Source organism: Neovison vison, chromosome 7 (genome assembly GCF_020171115.1).
Source record: "Neovison vison isolate M4711 chromosome 7, ASM_NN_V1, whole genome shotgun sequence".
Classification (NCBI taxonomy): domain Eukaryota; kingdom Metazoa; phylum Chordata; class Mammalia; order Carnivora; family Mustelidae; genus Neogale; species Neogale vison.
Genome location: NC_058097.1, coordinates 40,740,718 through 40,757,596, shown reverse-complemented (window position 1 = coordinate 40,757,596; position 16,879 = coordinate 40,740,718). Strand labels below are relative to the sequence as shown.

At 49.8% G+C, this 16,879-nt stretch overlaps 1 protein-coding gene across 1 annotated transcript in view; it reads left to right on the top strand.

Moving 5' to 3' along the window:
- The window catches only part of PEPD (peptidase D), a 107,869-nt gene that overhangs the window by 24,656 nt on the left and 66,334 nt on the right, over positions 1–16,879 (top strand). Inside the window, exons 6-7 of the mRNA XM_044256278.1 lie at positions 356–417; positions 10,353–10,397. Of these exons, the coding sequence (XP_044112213.1) occupies positions 356–417; positions 10,353–10,397 (107 nt within the window). The remainder of the gene's footprint in view (positions 1–355; positions 418–10,352; positions 10,398–16,879) is intronic.

Below are 16,879 nucleotides of genomic sequence, written 5' to 3'. Positions count from 1 at the left end.
GGGTGGCGGGGAGAGCAGTCTCGTAGCCCCATGTGTGCCTGCACAGTCTGAGCCGGTTTCAGCAAACTGGTCTGACGCAGGAGGCTTTCATTCCCCTGGGATGCTGTTTGTGTGTCCCTTTCCTTTCCTCCATGTTCAAGCTGCGGCAGAGAATGGACAGCTTGCCTTTGTGCAGGGGTGGGAGGGCAGGCTTGGCTGGGGGTTACCTGAATGGCAGGAAGGGATGAGTTTGCTGGGCTGGAGTGGGGGCTCCTGAGGCTGGATGGGGGGGGTAGGCCCTCCCCTGCAGGTGGAGGGCCTTGTGGGGTGGCCCCATGTGCTGAGTCTGCCTTTCCTGCTCCCCGTGTCTCTGCAGCGTGGCGTCAACACGGACAGCGGCAGTGTGTGCCGGGAGGCCTCCTTCGAGGGCATCAGCAAGTGAGTCCTGGGGCCCCTGGAATAGTCTCCCTCCTCCCCTGCTCACCTCTTCACTGGGTGGCCTTGCCCTGTCTGCAAGCTAAACACAAGCTAAACAGGAGGATGCTAAAGGGGTTGGATCATGTATTTTGAGGAAATGTTTAGAAAAATGATTTGCCTAATATCGCTTCAACTTCTGCTTCTCTGTTGGGCTCCGCGGTGCGAGTGCTGACTGGCTTGGGCTTGGGGAGCGTGTGCAGGGCGAGGGGGCCTGCTCTCCTTCTAGAGGCCTCCTCTCAGCTCTGTGGTCTTTGCTCTTCTCAGCCCCTCCCCTCAGTCCTGGCACTGACTTCTCCCAGCCTGAGTCATCTGTTGCCCCAGTCTCAGCTAGGGACCCCTTAATTGCCCTCGCTTCCTCGTTTAGCTCTAGGCTGGTCCTCCAAACCCCATTCCCCGGCCTGGGCCTCTCCAGGCAGGAAGGCAGATGTGGGGCCAATGTAGGGCACCTTGCCCTCCTCCTTGTCTCCCTTATACCAACGCCCTTGGAGAGTGCTTCCTGCCAGCTGGGCTGTGTCCCCAGGCCAGCTGGGGACTGGCCCTGGGGTGTCTGTGGAGCCCCAGGCAGTGGCAGAGGAGCGCTTGGAGGGGGGGGGCCTATTTCCACAGGCTGCTGAGTGTGGACTGCCCCCCAGCCTTGATTCTGGGCCTCCATCCCCAGCTCCTCCCCCACCACACTCAATCTGTGCCACTGCGTCCTGTCATCCTTTGGTGGACTGAGGCGGTGACAAAGGAAGTGCCTTATAATTATGTATGAGCCCAAGCCATGGGGAGTTGGTGCGTCTGTGTGATGTAGGGGTGATTAGGAAGGATTATGAGCTCATAAATATGTATCACTCCCCCAATGATAAGAGTGATGGGTTGGGGGCGAGTATCCCGTTTGCTTCTCGTTGCTCAAATCCCTGCATCCTCTTGGGAATTTCCCCAGAGTAGCCACGTGCTTGCTCCTTGAAATGTTGGCCTTGGAGCTGCCATTCCAAGCGCCTCCTGCCTGCCCCCCGCCCCAGCCAACACCCCCAACCCACCCATCCCCAGAGCAGAGTAAAAGGCCTGGGCCCAGCCTCCCCTGGTCCCCCAGCATGGCCTGCCTCAACCAGCACCAACATCTGTGTTCCCATGGGCTGGCCCCACCAGCCTCCCTAGGTCTCTGCCTCGTGGGGAGGGCCGTGAGTGGGAGGAGGGAGCCCTCATGGTCACCTCGCGGACCAGTGCTTTGACCTTAACAGAGCTTGCCCTCTGAGCCTCAGCCCCCCACCATGCGTAATGGTGTTGCTGGGGCTTACCATGGCGGGGGGGAAATGGAATCCTGCCCTCCCCCAGAGCCTGGTATGGAGCTGGTGCTCAGGAAACAGGTGTTCACTCATTCACAAGCACATCCCCATGCAGCCCCATTGTTCCCTGAGCCTTGGTCTCTGCATCTGTGCAGTGGGGCAGGTGGGCTTCGGGATCACTGATCGGAAGATTCAGTGAGTTGCGGGTTCTTCACCTGCCCCCTCCAGAGGTTTCTGGTGCCAAGACTGCCTCCCCAGCAACCTGGGAACGGGTCTGGCAGGTGGTGTGGCACGTATGGGAGGGAGCTCTGGATGTGACCCCCGAGAGCAGAGCACTGCTGGCCGTTCCCCAGGTTTTCCCAGAGAGGAGGCGTGGGAAGATTCCAGGGATGTCACAGTCAGTGGGCCATGGAAGCTGAGGCCTCTTCTCTAGAAGGAGTCCTGCCATGAATATATGTAGACCTCAGTCTCTGGCCCCTGTTGCTTCGTGGGACCCCTCAGCTTCCACCAAGAGCCTGGAGGAGCCTGTGTGCTGCCCAGCCCCCACCCCACCTGGCATTTGGAAGCTGTTTTGGAAAGCCAGGCTCTGCCTTAACCTTGCTTGTGCTCCCCAGGCCCTGGCTGGTCCCTCTCTGATCTGTAGTTCAGTCCGGATGGGGCTGACTCTGGGGTACTCTCCGGCCCCTCTCCGCTGGGCCGAGAGCCTGCCCCCGCAGGCCCGTGCTGGGGGCTTGGTCCCCAGTGTGGCTGACACGCTGCTGGTGAGAGCCATTCCATGTGTCTCTGCTTCAGAGTACTGTGGTCCTCCCTCCCGTCTCTGCTTCAGTGCCTGTGGTCCTCCCTCCCTTCTCTCTGGGGCCCACTTCGAGTAGCTCGGCCCTCGGGTTCCCTGTGGGGTAGGAACCTGTGGTGGGTGCTCTATCCTGCATGCCACAGATACGCCTTTGGACCCCGGTCTCTGTCTCCAGCTGCCTGCTGGAAGGTCCTGTCTGTACTCGCGGGCTCTTGGGTGCTGCTCAGTCCCCCACCTCCCACTCACCTGGCTGCCAGCACCTCGACTCGGTTCCCTCGTGGCTTCTGCCATTGTCCTTGAGGACTGCGTCTGCTCAGCCACGTCTGCCTGCCTGCCGCGTCTCCAGCTGTTTGCTGTGGTAATAATAGCCTGTTTCCTAAGCAAGATGAGGCTTGCTATTGTCCTACTTTCCATCGGTGTCTATCACCGGTTGCTTCTTACTGCCCTAGTAAAGCATCTTATTGCTGGAAATTTGGGTTTTGACCCTTCTGAACGTCTCTGAAATACCTCATGTCTTGGATTTTTGACTGACCTGCTGTGGCAGAAGTTTGGGCGCTAGGTTTATGCTGTTGGGCCATCCCAGGCGACCTTTGTCCCTTGGTCCTGGGGGAGAAGGGAGCTTCTCGTAGAGCAGTGACCTCACCTGTCCGCCCAGTCCAGACCTCCTGGGTGCTTGTCCAGTAGTGCAGTCGCCTGTGACCCTCTCTCCAAGTTGGCTTCTCAGTGTTGGCTGCCTCTGGGTCTCTGACCTTGGTGGGGCTGTGGTTTTGGTCCTGGGAGACCTCAGAACTCTCTCAGGCTCCTCAGATCAGGGACAGGCCAGTTGATGCCCACGGCAGGGAGTGTGCCCGGGCTCGCGCTGGTGAGGATGGTGGAGAACCGGGAGCAGATGGAACCAGAGGAGAGTAGTGGGGTGGGGGTGGTTGACATGCACTGGGATTTCCCTATGACGCGCAGCCCCTGGGGTTACCAGGAAGGGTGTCTTTGTTCTCCCTGGGGTGACAGAATCAGGCGGGGATAGTCAGCTGGGCTTCATGCTGAGTTTGGGCTCTGGCCCAGGCCACAGTTCCATGTGTGGTCACACTGGAGCAGGGAGAGCTCCCACAGGAGGCATGGAAGGATCAGACACCCCATGGACTCTAGCTGGAGATTGGGGTCAGGTGTTCCTTCCAGGTCCTGCTGAGGGCATGGCCAGGGCTGCTCTGTGGCCGGGGCTAGCCAGAGCTGAGGGGAAGAGGGTAGGGGTGTGGTAAGGAGGGCATGGGGCCTTTCTCTGTGGGCTGCCTCCCATGGCTGCCTGGAGCAGTTGGTTCCTGTAACCTGGGAGCAAAGGCAGACATGGTAAATCTTTGCTAGCGTCTGAGGAGGTAGGCTTTGGAGCAGGTTGTCCTGTGAGAGAGAGAGAGAGAGAGAGAGAGAGAGGCTGACCATGGAGGAGAAGACAATCTGCAGGGCCAGGTGGCCCCCAGGGGTGCAGGAGACAGTTCCCTCTGAAGCCTGCAGACTCCTTGGGAGCCCTGGGCCAGGGCAGTGAGCTGCCGAGGGCTCAGTTTTGCGTCGTTGTCTGAGAGAGAAATATGGTCAATATTTTACATCAGCTGGTTATTCAGGATAAGCATATTTCTTATCTTTTGGCATTTACTTAAATTGCCTTGCATATTTGAAGACAATTGGTTACAAATTAATTCCATTTAAATAAGCAGTTAAATATGAAACTGCTGAATTTGGGGGTTGCTGATGTAGGGATATAAATATCCAAAGATGGGAATTTTTAAACCCAGGAAAGAGAGGGACTTTGTTAAAACCTGATGATTACAACAAAATTCCGGTCTGTGTGTGTTGGGTGGGTGGGTGGGGACTTGGCTTTGTGGTTTCTGTTAACTTGCGTATCAAGGTAGTGTTGGTTAACTTGAGCTTCTCATTACGACCCATGGGATCCCCAGGAGGACACAGGAACCCATCCCAGCCCCTAGCCGGCGAGGGCAGTGGGGCAGCCTTGTGGGGCATGTTCTCCAGCGGGCCTCACCTTCTTTCCAGGGTTAGAAACTGCAGGGGGAAGGCCAGGGGCAGGGGCGTTTGGGCTCATCCCACTCACCCATTGTCACCCGTCCCTCAGGCTGAACCGACCCTCATAGGCATCCGTGGGTTTGTTGTTGTTTTTACCCAAATGAATACATACTCGTTAGAGAAAATGCTGACTAGGAAGGAGGCAAAAGCAAGGAATATCCGAATTTCATCACCCCAAGTTAGACCCTATCAACACTGTGGGGAACGCCTTTTGGACTCTCCTGTGTGTGTCTTGAATATTTCTCTATTTTTGTATCTGAGTACCCTTTTGCATGAGTCTGTGTGTTTCTGCATGTGTGTATAGTTAGGGGGGGTCTTTGTGTACTTTGTGTACTAGTCTAAACGTATGCCTGTCTGGGTGTGTCTCTGTGTGTGTGTGTGTGTGTGTGTGTGTCTGCCTGTGCCTCTTCTGAAGTACGTGCCTGCCTGGGTGTGTGTTCATCGTATCTGTTGTGTTTGCAGCTGTGTTTGTGTGCTGGGTCACTTTGCTGCTCATGTGTCCGGAGGAGCATGTTGGTATGTGTACGTACATTTTGTAAAGTGAAATTTTACTGCTGTGTTTGCCTGCTGAGTAGACAGGCCATTGCTTTTCCTAACATCAAAGTGACATTTGGGGAAATGGGAGGCAGAGTCTGTGTTGTCATCTTGATTTATGTCATCTGCTGCTCTGTTCTTGACTCTGAACCATGTTGGCTGCCTGTGGTCTCTTTGATATTTCACAAGTAGGGCTTTGATTGTACAACATTTCAGGTGACTTTGAGTTGGTCTTATTTGTGTATGGAGGAGTCCCCAAAGCTTTGGAGATCTGGAATCCTCCCAGCCTGCTAATGCCCCCTTCCCACTTCTCTCCTCTGTCCTTCCTTCTTCAGTGGGCTCAGCCAGCGGCGGGGGTGTCAGCTGCATAACCATGGCATTAGATAGGTGTTTTCAAACATCAGTAACGGGGGCCAAGGAGAATTCCTGCTTGGTCATGAGCCAACATGCCCTATGTATGATATTCTGACTGGATATCATCACTGGAGATGGAACAGGGTTAGAGGGTTGAAGGGGGTTGAAGGCTTGCCCCAGCTTCTCTGCCGGGGCCTGCATTTTGTGCTGGGCTGTGTGCCAGGCTTCCCCAGCTCTCTCACTGCCAGCTTGAGCTCTGGGTCACACATGATGTACCCCGACCTGATCTTTTTGTCTCTTGGGGTCTCCTTTCTATTATGTCTATCTTATCAAAGAACGACTTTTGACTTTATAGATGTTTCTTTACGTTTGCCTTTTATTTCATTGATTTCTGTGCTTTTTAATTTCCCTTTAATTTCTTTAGGTTTGTTTTTTCTCTAGCTTTTTCTTTTTTTTTTCCCCCCATAGATTGATTTATTTGACAGAGATCACAAGTAGGCAGAGAGGGAGGCAGAAAGAGAGTAGGAAGCAGGCTTCCCACCAAGCAGAGAGCGTGATGTGGGGTTCAAGCCCAGGACCCTGGGATCATGACCTGGGCTGAAAGCAGAGGCTTTAACCCACTGAGCCACCCAGGTGCCCCTTTTCTCTAGCTTCTTGAGAGAAAAGAAAGGGTCATGCTTGGGGATAGGAGCTTAGATCATTGTTTTCTTTCCTTCCTTCCTTTCTTTTTTTTTTTTTTTAAGATTTTATTTGTTCATTTGCAAGAGATAGAGCACAAGCAGGAGAGGCAGAAGGAGAGGGAGAAGCAGACTCCCTGCTGAACGGAAAGCCCAACATGGGGCTTGATTCTAGGACCCTGAAATCATGATGACCTGAGCTGAAAGCAGATGCTTAACTATCTGAGCCACCCAGGTGCCACATAGATCATTATTTTCAATGTTCTTTTCCACCAAATGCATTTAGAGCTATCAGTTTTCCTCTGGGCATTGTGACATTTCACACTTTTCTTTTCTCTTTCTTTCTTTCTTTCTTTTTTTTTGAACAGTGAGTCTTTAGAAATCTATTGGTTAATTTCTAAACAAATTGGGATTTTATAGTTTTCTTTATGTTACTGATTTCTAGTTTAATTCTGCTGTAATCAGTGAGCATTTTCTGTATCTCAGTGCTTTGAAAATTGTTGAATCTTCCAGTGTATGATGATTATGATAAATGTTTCTTGTGGGCAGTGTTGAACAGAAGTGGAGAGGAAGGACCTCGTTCCTCATCTTAGGGGAAAGCTTCTCATCTTGGACCATGAACTTTGACATAGGCTGTGTGTTTTTTGTACATACCTTTATCAGGTTGAGGAAATACCCTTCTCTTCCTAGTTCATTGAGTGTTTTTATCACAAAAGGTTGTTGAATTTTATAAGATCCTTTTTCTACATCTGTGTGGTTTTGTTCTAAATTTTGTTAATATGGTGTATTATATTTGATTCTTTTTGTCTGTTGAAGTAATCACATTCCTGAGTTAAATCTGACCTGGTCAGATTGTTTGATGGATTTTGTTTGTTAGTATTTTGTTGAAGGTTTTTTGGTGCCAATGTTCATGAGAGATTTTCACCTGTAGTTTTCTTGTGATGTTTTGGTTTTGGTATCAGGATAATTCCAAACTTGTAGAATGAGTTGAAAAGTGTTCCTTCCTCTTCTAGTCTTAAGGATTGTTGTCAATTCGTTTTTAAGTATTTGGTATTCATGATGCAGGCATTGGATCCAGGGCTTTTCTTTGTGAGAAGGTTTTGATTTCTAATTCAGTCTCTTTACTTGTCATGGGTCTATTTGGATTGTTTTTTTTTTTTTTTCTTGTAAGAGTTTTGGTAGTTTGTGTCCTTAGGAATTTTTCTTCTTCTTTTTCTTTTTTAAAGATTTTATTTATTATTATTATTATTATTTTTTTTTTAGAGAGAGAGAGAGAGCGCATGCATAAGCAGGGGGAGAGGCAGAGGAAGGAGGAGAAGTGGAGTCCCCACTGATCAGGGAGTCAGACATGGGGCTCTATCCCAGGAGCCTGGGGTCATGACCTGAGCTGAAGGCAGACATTTAACTGCGGCACCCTGGAATTTGTCTTCTTCATCTCAATTATCCAGTTATTGCCATATAGAAAAGACATCTTATAATCCTTTAATCCTTTTAATTTTGTTAAATCAGTACTAATGTCCCCACCCCATTTTTTAAATCTCTGGTCGGTAATTTGAGCCTTCTCTTTGTCTCTTGGTCAGTCTAAAAGTGTAAATTTTGTTATCTTGTCATAGAACCAATTTTTATTCCATTGATTTTTCTCTACTGTTTTTCTATTTCACTTATTTCTGCTCAAATCTTTATTATTCTATTCTTTCTGCTTGCTTTGGGTTTAGTTTCCTCTTTTTTCAAAAAAGATTTGATTTATAAATCAAAAAAGATTTTGATTTATATTTGTGAGAAGGAGAGAGAAAGTGAGTGCACACATGTTTTGGGGGAGAGGGGCAGAGGGAGAGAGATACAGAGAGATTCCCAGGCAGGCTCCACGCTCAGGGCAGAACCTGATGTAGGGCTTGATCTCATGACCCTGAGATCATGACCTGAGCTCAACTCAGGAGTCTGATGCTCGACCAACCGAGCTGTAAAATGTAATTTCCACAGATGAGTGAATCTTTCTTCTGTTATTGATTTCTAATCTCATTCCAGTGTGCTTAGAGGACACACTCAATATGATTTCAGTCCTTTTAAGTTTGTTGGGAGTTGTTTTATGGCCTAGCATATGATCTATTCTGAAGAATGTTCCATGTGCACTTGAGAAAATGGGTATTCCCCTGTAGGGTGGTGTAGTCTAGAGATGTTAGGTCTAGTTGGTTTACAGTGTTGCTCACGTCTCCTGTTTCCTTGTCAGTCTTCTATCTAGTTGTTCTGTCCAATACTGCAAGCGGAGTACCGAAGTCTCCAGATATTGTGGGTTTAATTATTTTCCCTTCAGTTCTGTCAGTTTCCGATTCCTGTATCTTGGGACTGTGTTGTTAGGTGTGTATAGGCTCATAATTATTATGACTTCTTAATGAATTGATCTTTTAATTTGTATAAAACGTCCTTATCTTTAGTAAATTTTTTTTGTCTTAAGCCTTATTTTGTCTGATGTGAATAGAGCTATTCCAGCTCCCTTTTGGTTTCTGTTTGCATATATACACCTTTTTTTTTTTAATATAGTCAACTAATCTTTTTTTTTTTAAAGATTTTATTTATTTATATGACAGAGAGAAAGATTACAGGTAGGCAGAGAGGCAGGCAGAGAGAGAGGGGGAAGCAGGCTCCCTGCTGAGCAGAGAGCCTAATGCAGGGCTCGATCCCAGGACCCTGAGATCATGACTTGAGCTGAAAGCAGAGGCTTAACCCACTGAGCCACCCAGGCGCCCCATATATACACCTTTTCTCATCCTTTCATTTTCAACCTGTTTGTGTCTTTGACTCTGAAGTGTGTCTTTTTAGAGTGTTTACTTGTATCATATGTCTTTTAATTCCTTCTGCCAGTCCTTGCCTTTTAATTGGAAAATCAAATCTGTTTACATCTAAAGTAATTACTGATAAGGAATGACTTCCTTCTGCCATTTTGTTATTAGTTTCTGTATTGTCATATGTCATTTTTGTTCTTCAGCTTCTCCATTACCACTTTCTCTTGTACTTAATTGATTTTTTGCGGTACATTCCTTTCTCATCTCCTTTTCTGTATGTCTTAATTATTTTCTTAGTTGTTACCCGGGGGATTACAAATGACCTCTTAAACTTGTGACAGTTTAGTTTGCATTAATGTCAACTTCATTTCGGTAGTGTACAACAGCTTTGCTTCCGTAGAACTCCATGTTGTCCCCTCCCTTGTGCTGTTGTTGCGTACAGATTGTGTCTTCACCTGTTCCGTTGGTCAAGAGTGAAAATAATCAGATTTATGATTATTGCTTTATATGGTTGTCTTTTAAGTCAGAGAGGTGGAGAAAGGAGTTCCAAAAAAAATACATTTACCCCATCTCTCTCCTTGCCTATGTCATTACTTTTATCGATGCCCTTTTTTTCTTATGTGGATTCAAGTTACTCTTGTGTTCTTCACTACAGTATGAAAGATTCCCTTTAGCATTTCTGGTAGAATAAGTCTTCTAGCGATGAATTCTGTACTATTGTCTATCTGGGGACTGTTTTAATTTTTCTTTCATTTTTGAATCAAAGCTTTGCTGGATATAGAATCCTGGTTGACACATTGTTTTTTTTCTTCCCTTTCATCTTCGTGCCTTTTTGGCCTCTATAGTTTCTGATGAGGAATCAGCCATTAATCTTACTGAGAATTCCTCATATGTCACACATTTTTTTCTTCTTACTACTTTCAGGATTTTATCTTTGTCTTTTGACAGTTAGATTATACGTCTGAGTGTGGGTCCTTGGGATTTATCTTATATGGAGTTTATTGGGCTTTGTGGATGTATAGATTCATGTTTTTCATTAAATTGGTGAAGTTTGGGGCCTCCCCCCCCCCGCCCGCCACTGGCCAAAATTCTTCTCCTTTGTCTTTCTCCTTTTCTCCTGGGACTCCTATTGTGTGTATGTTGGTGTACTTGACAGAGGCGGCTATGGCTGCTAGGTCCACCTAGCGAGAGTGGAGGGTGGTGGTCTGCAGCCAAGCAGCTTGTTCTCTAACTGCATTTAGAACATTTGGCCTGGCTGCAAGTCTGCTTCAGGAAGTGAGCGGCAGGCTTTCTGTGGGACAGACGGTCATGAAGTTAAAGCTTGGGGCCCTCTCTGGGTCATGCCCTTTCTTGGTATGCCTTGGTATTTCTTGCAGGAAGGTGATAGACCATTGAACTAATTTGATTTGTTTTTCCTCTACAGGTTTAACGTCAATAATACCATTCTTCATCCAGAAATTGTGGAGTGGTGAGTATTGCCTGTGGCTACTTTGGCTGTTTGTTGTGCTCCACTCAGAAGGCTGAGATACCCTGCTGCTGCCACCTCAGACAAGATGGTCCCCAGGATAGCTCTCTTCTGTGTGGTTGTGTGTGTGTGTGAGTGTGAGAGAGAGAGAGAGAGAGAGAGAGTGAGAGAGAGTTGGTCTGATTTTCCAAAAGGGCCTGAGTCACTTGAATGTCAGTTAAATTTCTCTCATCTTTTATTTAGGAGACTTTTAAAAACTCTTGCCAGGGGTACCTGGGTGGCTCAGTGGGTTAAAGCCTCTGCCTTTGGCTCAGGTCATGATCCCAGGGTCCTGGGATGGAGCCCCGCATCAGGCTCTCTGCTCAGCAGGGAGCCTGCTTCCCTTCCAACCTCTCTGCCTGCCTCTCTGCCTGCTTGTGATCTCTGTCAAATAAATAAATAAAATCTTTAAAAATCAAAACAACCCCCCCCAAAAAAAAACTCTTGCCATGAGTGAGCCATGCTCATGTGGTCAGTTAGAATAGATAATGAAAAGAGTGAAAATAAACATCACACATAATCCTATTACCAGAAAGGTAAACATGTTTTCTCATGTTGCTTCTATGTCCTGACAAGTTGGCATCCTGTTGTACGTATTCTTCTGTTACCTCCGTTCCTTCCTTACTGATACTAGCAGTCCATCTGTACCTGCAGCACACCTGGTTTCTGCTGGGTCACAGCAGGGTAAACTTTCTCAGGTTGGGTGGGCATCACCTCTGTGGGCCTTGGAAGTGGCGTCCCACCCAAGCAATCATTTTGGCCTCAGACTGGAGACTCAGTAGTAGGGCAAGAGAAGTAACGGGTTGCTAATTAGGAGGCTGCTGCAGGATCCAGGTAGTCGTGGAAGGGTATTGTGACGAGTTGAGAACAGAGTGGTGGGCAAGGAGAACGCCCCTAGTAGGAGCTGGCTGTGACATGAGTGAAGGCTAGAGTTGAAGCTAACTCCAGTTTTTTGTCCTGAACAGCTGGATAGTATGTCACCAGGACAGGGATGACTGGGAAGAGCAGTCTGAAGCATGTTCCAATGGGAGCGAGGTTGGGCCAGAGATGGAAATTGGAGTGCCGTCATAGGCATCGTACTGACCGTGGGAACTTTCTTGGCAGCCACACACGCTCTGAGGACGGGGCCTGTGTCCTTTCGGTACACAGCTGCCTTTTCTTGTTTCTTGTTTGCCCTCTGCAACTCCCAGCTGACAGAAGAACAAATCCTGGATACTCAGGAATGGACCCACACCCACTTACGCCCCACGTGTGACACTCCCTCCTGGCCACTTACGGTTCGGGTGCTTTGGAGACCGTGCTGGGTTGTACGCTCCAGCATCTCCTGAGGGGGAAGTCATTAGTTTGTTACTTTGGAACTTTGCTTTCATTCTAGCGACATTTCCAAGGCTCTGAGGTGGATTCCGCATTCATAAGAATACCTCCCAACTTTTTCAAAGCTGGCAGCAGAACAAATTTGACATTTGATGGCAGTAGAACTATTTTAGAAATGTCACATTGTCTTTACTGCCTCAAGGGTGTGTTTTAATAGCGTGGGTTCTGGCCTCCGTAGTGACCGCAGTCATTCTCAAGTGAGATCCATGGTGCCCTCTGCCCTCTTGGAAGAAGAGAAGGAAGGGTTCTGGGTGGAATGGCAGGCTGGGCCCTCGTTTCCAGGAGAGGGGGGTTTCTGTGACGTCGTTATGATTGACTGACACATCTTTGGGCGCCTGTGTCCTGTATGATTTCATTACCCCCTCCCATCTAGGCCCCATGGAGAGGGGCTGCTTGAGGTGACAGAAAAACCGGCCACTCAGGCACATCCAAACTCTAACCCCAGCCTGTACCCCTTGGCAGGTCACTTCAGTGTCCTGAGCCTGTTTTTTCTGCCAGTGGTGATGAGGTAATACCTAGTTGGTGAAGTTTCACCAAGTGTCTTCAACCCTTCAGGCCGCCATGACAGTTACCACGGCAGGTGGCTCCTGAACAACAGGAATGCGCTTCTATAGTTCTAGAACCTGGGAAATCCAAGACTGAGGTGGTGGCAGACTCAGTGTCTGGTGACAGCCCACTTCCTGGTCCTTAGATGGCCGTGTTCCCACAGTGTCCTCACAGGACAGAAGAGGCGGGCGCTCTCTGGGGTCTCTTTTATAAGTCTTGCCAGTCCCATTCACCAGAGCTCTGCCCGCGTGGCCTGTTTGCCTCCCAAGGCTCTGAGTACCAGCACATCGGAGGCTCAGCTTCAGCGTTTCCGCTTTGGAGGGAGACCCATTTCAGCCTATAGCGCTGAGCCTTGGTTTTCTCACGGCGAAGCCGAAGTGCTGTCCCTTGATAGGTGATGGCTCAAGGCTTGAATGAAAGCAGAAGTCAAGTGCTGACTCAGCTTAATACAATGTCTGTTGCTTGTTTTAAAAAAAGATTTATTGATTTGAGGGAGAGAGAGAGACAGAGGGTGTGCATGTGAGTGTGGGGAGGGGGAGAGGGAGAGAGAATCCCCTCAGACTCCCACTGTGTGCAGAGCCGATGCGGGGCTCAGTCTCAGGACCCAGAGATCATGACGTGAGGTCAAGGCCTGAGCCACCCAGGCGCCCCTGTCACCCTTTGAGACTGCTTGTGTGTAAGGCACTGTGCTAAGCACTTGAAGCTTGTCCCCTTCTTCAAAGAGGTATTTTGTTTATGCTCTAATCAGAGCTAGGTGCTCTGATTATCCCCATTCTACAGATGAGGAAGCTTGAGGCACAGGAGGGGATTTGCCTGAGAAAAAGCCAGGAGCTGAGCTGAGCCGAGGTGGGTGATCCCAGGATCTTGAGCTGCCTCTTGTGTATCTGAAGGGTGCCCTGGAGGGGTGGGGGGGGTTGCCTGACCATCAGCCGTGTTCTTGGTCCTCTCTTGACCACGGGACACGCAGGGGTGTTCAGAGGGCCCGGCTTGGCTCTGTGTGAGGCCAGGTGTAGTGGGGGTGGGGGCCTGAGGCTGTGCAGCTGAGCTTCATCTCCCTCGATGTCCCTCCTACTCATGTACCCCACCTCCCCGCTAGCCACTGGGCTGGGGGTATGCGATTCCTCCTGGGGCCTGTCTGATAGAAACAAGGAGCAGCCTCTCCCAGCACAGAGGATGCTTCCTGCCTTGTTGTTTCTTTGGATGTCATTCATTTCCTCTCTGTGACTGCTTTATTGTTTCCCATTCGCTCGAGCAGTGCCTTTTTGATTTCCTGTAAATTCCTCTATAATCATACTGCTCCCCAGAAACAGGAGATCATAACTGATCATTTTTCTCCTCGTGCCGGGTATCGCAGTTTGAATGTGGAGGTCAAAAGTTGAGACTGGAGAGCGGGCGTCTCACTTCCATAATTTAGGCTGTGGTTCCTCTCTCCCGTTCCGCAGGTGATTAAATCGATCTGGAGTTAGGTTAGGAAATAAAGGCAGATACTTCTGTGCCGTCTTTATAGTTCTGTGCCTCGGATCCCGGGGAAGTACGTCGGGAAGCGCCCCAGAAGCACATCCCCAGTCGCCGCGCCTTCTGGGGTTTTAAGTGAGACGGTGTTAAATTGAGTCACACGCCGATTTTAGAGCTGTTAATTACAGAGTGAAGGTGTCGTGCGTATATTAATCAGGCAGCGCGGTAGCATATCTGTTTCTACTTCCCTGCCTTTTCTGTGCCCGGGAGATGGTGAGGTGTGGCTGGTTCCGGGGCAGAAACACGGCAGCATCCTGCGTCCCGGGTAACACGTCCCAAATTAGAAAAGATACGTAGATGATGACCTAGATTCTCGGGGGGGTGTGTGAAAAGTATTCCAGTCGGGTTGCTTTTTGTCTCCTCAGGAATAGGCATTTAATCCTACGTTAACAAGAAAGCCAAAAGGACAGTGGGGGTCCTAGGGCAGAGCGAGGCCTCAAAGGACCACGAACTGGAAGGTGGGAGATGGGCTGTGGGGCATCAGGCAGAGAGGAAGGCATGCTGGGCCCCAGGCCAGCACACTGAGGTGCCCCGCCTCCCCCGCTCCGGGGCAGCCTGTGTCCGTCTGGCCCACGTCAAGTCTCAAGCATACTTAGCTCACTGCTGAACGAAGTCGCCATTGTCTTCATGGCTCCGATTTCTTTGAGAGGACTTACTGATTGAGCCTCCCGAGGATACGTAATTCCAAGTAGCTCTTTCCTTTCTCTCCCTCCTGTTGTGCCGGGATTTTATCCTTTGCGGCACCAGGTCATGGGGTGTGGAAGGAATGGACATGGGGTCCTGTGGCCTTGACTTCCTGCCCGTCGGCTCCCATACAACCAGCCCCTCTGCACATTCATCTCTGGGAGAGAGGGAACTCCTCTCCCTTCAAGTGGATGTTGGTCACCACGGTGGCACTTGGATGCTTAGAGACTGATATTGGATATACTTCATCCTGTCTTGCTACTATTTTAATCAGTGGAGCATTCAAACCTCAGCTAATTAATGTCTTAATCCTGGGTTTAATGCCCAGAGGCAGCTTCGTGACCTATGCATATCAAAGGGGAACAAAACAGATTGCATAAATAAATCCCAGCCGAGTCCAGTTTTTGTCATTTCTGGCCTGTTGCAGGGGACTCTGGGCCTGGCGTGGTGGAGGAGCCTTCTCCCCCGTCCTGCTCACGGGCAGGGCCACCGGCCTGGGGACTCTGCACGACAGCCTGCATTGCCTGCACATGTCAGCCACCTCCTCTTACTCGTCAAAGAGCCTGAGCTGTTCTCAGCCCAACCTGTTAACTGCACCTGTGTTGTCCTGTCCCGAGCCTGGGTCCTCTGGTGCCTCTTGGAGGATGCGGCCTTGGTCTGATCCTGGTGGCAGAAGACTTGCAGATAGTATTTCTTACCCCAACCCCCACACATTCTGGGGCCAAACAAGGCTGTGACTGAGTGGGACACTAGATGGCCCTCACTCTGGAGGGCCCGGGACAGCATAGGCTGGACCGTGGTGGAATCCTCTTTTTCTTTATCTTTTCATGTCCGGGAGTCATAGAAATAGCCGCATCAGAGTCGGGGCAGTCAGTCCTTCCTGAAGATAGGGAGAAACTGCAGAATGCTGGGAAGTCTTGTTATTTTTTACAGTCATCGTAAAAACCATTTCTGGTGCTTATGTCCTGGAGAGAACTGGGCCAAGCTGAACGCCTGGGACCTGGGCAAGGCTTAGACCCCAAGGGCCCTGTGGATAATCAGGTGAGCCTGTTCTCAGGGCCTTTAAAGCTTGGATTCAGTTGGGCCAGGCCGGTTTTGTTGGAGAACTGCCTTTGTGGCATAATTTGTCCTGGTTTGGGTTGATTTTTTTTTTTTTTTTTTTTTAACATGACTTAAAAATAAGTTCTGAGTAAACCAGGTAAAGGCCTGGTTTGTCATCTCCCAAAAATTCAAATTGGGAAGGAAAGCAGGCCTCAGCATCATTGGTTGGAAGTGCTGGTGTCTCTGATGGGAAGAGAGTGTGGTTTGGGCACCGAGTCTCCTTGGAGGAGAAGCCAATGGCCTGATTTCCTGGGCCCCTCTGCAGACCTGGGTGCTCCCACTGCGGGGAGGGGCCATGGGGAGAGCCTGTGCTGTGGGCTCCTGTGGTTCAGCTCCTGGGGCTGCCTCTTCCTAGCCGGGTGGCTCAGGGCGAGGCAGTGGCTGTGGCAGTCTGTGCTGCTGGAGCCTGGGCAGGCTGTGCCCCTGTCCCGTGCAGGGCAGGCCTGGCTGAGCGACCACTCATGCTGTCTGCCAAACTCCCCTGGGGTGGGGTGGAGGAAGCCTCTTTTCCTTCTTTGAAAAGAGCCACGAGCTCTCATTTCTGGAAGTAAGGCATTTTCCAGCTTTGGTGCAATGACCAGGTACTATTTCCAACCCTGGTTCCTGTGTGTTTGTTTTGGGCCAAGCCCTTAGGGTGAAGCAACACTGCCCTCCAGGACCACAGCCTTTTTAGGAAGAGACTTAAATGTAAGAGTCCCGCGTGTGGTAGCTCTCCAAGGATTCCCGTAGATTGCTCTCGAAATCTAGGGAAGGGGCTTTGGGGAGCTCCTTCCCCACCTTGAGAAAGGTGTGGTCGAGGTGGGAGCTGGTGGTGAAAGGGGGTGAGCAGAAGAGGTAGGTGGTGGAGACAGGCATGGAAAGGCTCGTGAGTAGTTTTAACTCCATCTGGAGGAATTTAGAGGCCCTCAAAGCTTTTAAGCAAGGAAAAGCCTGGTTGCGTTTGTGTTTCCTAAAGATTCCCAGCCACTGCCAGTGAGCACAGAGGCCTGCAGGCAAGAAGAGGCCGGGAGCGCTGTCCAGGCTGGAGATAGTATGGGCCGGATGGAGAGAAACCGAGGGTCTGAGAGAGATTGTGGAGGTAGAATTGGAGCCCTCGGTCCTCACTTGGATGTAGGAGCAACAGATGGATGGATGGATGGATGGATGGATGACAGGGAGGTGCCTGGGAGGGCGCGCAGGTGTCTGTCTGAAGCAGCACGGGTGCAGCGGAGCTGTGGGGTGAGCTG